General features: G+C 39.1%; 1 protein-coding gene across 1 annotated transcript; it reads right to left on the bottom strand.

The window, feature by feature from the left end:
• Positions 1-829: 829 nt before the first annotated feature.
• On the bottom strand, positions 830-4,147 carry GTF2H5 (general transcription factor IIH, polypeptide 5). Its single transcript, XM_010152836.1, has 2 exons — positions 4,113-4,147; positions 830-1,010 (listed from the first exon to the last, which is right to left on the bottom strand). The coding sequence occupies exons 1-2, from the start codon at positions 4,145-4,147 to the stop codon at positions 830-832; spliced, it is 216 nt and encodes a 71-aa protein (XP_010151138.1).
• Positions 4,148-4,479: the final 332 nt, after the last annotated feature.

The following is a 4,479-nucleotide window of genomic DNA, read 5'->3' as shown; positions in this document are numbered from 1 at the left end:
ATTATATCTAAAGAATTGCTCTCCCATTTATGCTACCCCTTTAATTTGCTACTGTTAATACGCAAGTAATCAGTTTACAATTAAAATGTGATGATCTGGGGTAATGGATTTTGTTATCCCCATCCCTCCATACCCCCCGTCCTCCCCAAAGTCCTAGATTCCCATCACTGCCCCCCAGATCCAAAACAACACAGAAAGCATAGCCTTGGTTAACAGTAAGCAAGCAGTATGGGGCATTTGTAACATGTTTGGAAAGAATCCCAAAAAATCCAACAATCAAAATAAATAAAAAAAACCCCAAACCACATAGAAAACTCACACCAACTTTCATTTTGGTGCATAAAACCAATTAAAGCAGTATCTGACCACGCCTTCAATTTACAGAGATGTTCCATCAAGCACATATTCAACATTGTTTACATTCTATCAGTCACACTATAACCGCATTTAATCATTTCCACAGGAATGTAACATGCCAGAGGAGTTCATATACCATTCCAAATCAGAGACACTACTCTAATTTTTGGGTCATACCATCTTGCAAGATAAATATCCTAAAGAAAAAAACAGAGCGCATGCATCAAAAATTCTCTAGGCAAGTCCTCAAATGTATCATTTGAAAGATTTTAATAGAGATACCATAATCTTTCAAAATCAGAAGTAAAATACAATTCAAGAGTACTTTGTCTATGAAAAAGATTCATTTTCTAGAGTAGCCACTTCCATGTAGAACTCAGTAACCTCACTGTATCTGAGAGAGAAGCAACAACCCAAGCTATTGAACCCAAGCTAGTCCAAAACTCTCAGCAATCTTATTTCTCTAGTCTTTTTATTTCTGAGTAATAGGAAAAGAGTTCTGGTCCATCAACTCGCCCACTCTCTCCTGGAGGAAGTTAACCAACTCGGCTAATACAAAGACATGAGTTTCATCCAGGTCTTGTATGATGAACTTCTTTCCCAATGCATTTGACTCATCCAAGTAGAGCAGAAACTGCTTCATTGCTGGGTCACTGCAGAGACAAACAGACATCAGATCCCACCTCATTGTAACACGATGCTGTTAAAAACAAACAAAAACCCCCAATCTGAAGACACTCCCAAAGTTCTTTGGGAAATTAAGACTCATTTCAAGACTTGCTCACAGCTTAAATAAACTTTATGAAGCTTTTGAAAAAAGCTGTTTCTTTCACAATAGCAACTGCTTGGGTTACTTCAGAGATAAAAATAAACTGATGATGAAATCTAATGAGAAGAACTGGCAGCTTATTTAGCAGAGAAGTGCCCCTACATTGCTGTTACAGTAGCTTAAAAAACAAACAAACAAAACACCACACAAACCCAACCCTTAATAAGGCAACTTTGAACATACATTTCTAACTTCAGCAATAGCACCATGAAGACATGTTTGCTTAAAGTATATTTTTGTGTAAGGGCAATCAAAACTCAGGAGAACATAGATCAAAGCAGTACAGCACAGAGAAAAAGTGGTCATGTACAAATTGTACATTATCGCACAATAACTGAAGAGTCTTTTTCATTATGTCACCCTAAGTTTAGAAGAAAACATTTTGGAAATATGGTAATTACAAGTAAATGAAACATGTACAGGAAAATGCATTATACTAAGCAGCTAGATAAAGGAGCTTCAAATGTCAGCTCATTGATCCACTGGAATTTTGAAGAATTCAGACAGTACTATTCTGATACTAGTTTTTACAAAACAGGAAAAACATGCTCTTTGATAAAACTTAGTATTTAATTGCAACAACTGGTGAAGAATATATGCAAGAAATACAGGAAAGTGGAATCAGTGAGCCCAGGACACTTTCAAAATTATGAACGCAGCTGTTTTGGCAACATAGTAACTCTTAAAAAGAATTTGTAATAATGTAGAAGGTTAACAAAAGAATCATTTTAAGATTTATTTTCTTTTAAATGCAGCATGAGGACCAATTCTCCCTTACCTAACAGCATATATGGTACAAAGATGCAGTAGGAGACCAAACCTTTCCCCTGCCAGCACCTCAAAAAACCACCTTTAATATTAGCCTCATACCTGCAGAAGCATGACTAGAGTAACACGAGTTTTCAATGTACAAAGTAATTTGAGGAAAGGGGAATGAGAAAGTCTGGAAGTTATACCTTCTTTAGAAGAGCCATTTTTTATGTGCTCTGGCATGTAAGAAGAGAAATAAGAGAGAAATGGAAGAGTTGAGAAAAAACAGGAACCAGAAGTATGTGGTTCCCAGCATTCTTCCACATCCCTCTTTGGGTGGGGTGCAGGGAGGTTTAGATTTTGCTCGTTTCATTCAGCTGTACTTCAATGACTCACATTAGTACTACTAAATGGCACGAGCTGTTTTCCTAGAGGGTATGACCAGCCTGTATGATGTCAGGCAGCATCCAGAAACTGGTTTTCACACAATCAACATAAAGAACTGTCATCAGTGCCACTAGATGTATGTCACAGCAGAAACACTGATCTCATTACAGTACTCAAAGATTATAATCCTTGATGTGGTATCTTCAGAAGTGTTCAGCTATTTATTGGAAGAGTATGGTTTTTTGGTTTGTTTGGGTTTTTTCCCCAAAGATACAACAATTCACTATTTTATTTGCACAATTTACACATTCAGAAGTGTCTATTTTTCTTTCCCCACTTCCTGTCCATTTGGTATCTTAAACATCCTCAGACAACTGGGTTGTAAAAAACTTGTATTTGAAATGTAAACAAGGGAATTTTTTGCCTAATCATAGGGTACCCTTATACATAGGTGGGGAGAAAAGCAACCTACATCTGATGGCATAACAAATGCTGATTTCTATTATCAAATAGAAAACTCCCTCCCCTTCCAGGAATAATGATTAAGGTGCATGGTAACACTAAGTGGGACATGGTCATGGAACAGAATAAAGACACACAGATCTCCAGGTATGTGTAAAATAAACACCTAAGGTACAAAATAAAATATTGTGCTAACTACTTCAGATTTTGGATCTTCTTGCCTTGTCAGTCAAGAACTCTGCTCTGGGCATCTCTAGACACACAGATCTCCAGGTATGTGTGAAATAAACACCCAAGGTACAAAATAAAATATTTTGCTAACTACTTCAATTTTGGAGCTTCTTGCCTTGTCAGTCAAGAATTCTGCTCTGGGCATCTCCACATAGTCAGCTACAGGCAGGCAATTTTGTGTGCTTCAGAAAGTTTGTCAATGTACTAGTATAGAGCCAAACTTGAGAAGATAGGCTTCTTGTTAGAGATGAGTTTAGGCTCTGAACTGTTCACACGTAGCCATTAGACATCCAGACTTCAGCTGTCTAATGTCCAGTGAGCTCAGAGGTTAGCTGCTGCAAGATCACAGCTGTATGCACCATGCAGGCACATCACAAGGGGTTCAGTTTTCTTCTGCTTTTGTGCAGTTATAGTCTGTTTATATGTTCACAATCGAAGTGCAGAGCAGAAATCTTATGTCGTATAATACTATGCAATGACCCCACAAATCTTCACTGATGCTTCTTTTTACTTAAGAGATAATCAGTTATCTTAGTCTAGAGACTTCAGATTGTATGAAAACACATTCACGTACCTGCACATGTATGAAAAATGTGTATGAAAACACATTCATGTACATGCAACAAATGCTTACTTTTACAAACTATAGGCATATCCCTTTCAAGTATGATATACAAACAGGGCCACATGTCAGCCTTGAATGGAATTTGGACTAGAGTTGGTAAAAAAGGCAGGAAAGAAAGCATGAAAGACTATCTTATCACCCTCTAGAATCAGTAAGGAAACACATTGCTCACAAACAACAAAACCCATTATTTGTAAGCCATATAGAGACCAAGAGGCAACGTCTAATGGTTGTGCAGTGGAAAACAGTATCTTGAAAAGAAAAAAAGGAATTCAGAATTAGGATTATCTACAACTGCCTCTCCCTCCCTTCCCCAAAGACCACTTGGGGAAAGTCTGGTTGTTCAGCATCACCCCTCCCCCACACAAGTCCTTTGTTTTTGGTCTAGACTCTTAAGTTACTTAGAATACTTCCTGCTCTAAAGAAATAAGTAGACTGACACAAGGGGAGGCAGTAAGCACTGTTACTAACCATTCGATCAGAACACCTTTCAGAACATTCACCATCTTTGCTGTTCCCTTTCAAACGCTGAAAGGAAGAGGCAGCAAAAACAACTCTTGCTTCGGGTTACACACGTAAACAGAGGAAACCTGAAAGAAAAAAGACACAACACCTTGGTTGATCTCAGCGATCCTTCAAGACAACCCAACTCCCCGGACCAGCAGCGCTGCTCTGCTGTTGGGCCAGGGGCCGGGAGAGAAGCGGGCAGAACAAGGCCAGGGTAATAGGACCCGCTCTAGTGTGGCACTGAGCTGCGAAAACGAGTCCTCTCCCCACACCCTTCAGGGCAGTTCGGGCAGCTCTGCCCCCGCCAGCCCCTGCGGGCGACTGGGGCCGA

Source organism: Eurypyga helias, unplaced genomic scaffold (assembly GCF_000690775.1).
Source record: "Eurypyga helias isolate BGI_N326 unplaced genomic scaffold, ASM69077v1 scaffold32435, whole genome shotgun sequence".
In the NCBI taxonomy this organism is placed as follows: domain Eukaryota; kingdom Metazoa; phylum Chordata; class Aves; order Eurypygiformes; family Eurypygidae; genus Eurypyga; species Eurypyga helias.
Note: the sequence above shows the minus strand (reverse complement) of the source record. Positions and strands in the feature narration are given on the sequence as shown.

Excerpts from the sequence above, each read along its gene's own strand:
- GTF2H5 (XM_010152836.1), bottom strand. The coding sequence starts at position 4,147 with ATGGTGAATGTTCTGAAAGGTGTTCTGATCGAATG. Across the intron at positions 1,011-4,112 it reads AAAGGTGTTCTGATCGAATG|TGACCCAGCAATGAAGCAGT; the intron begins GTTAGTAACAGT and ends TTGTCTCTGCAG.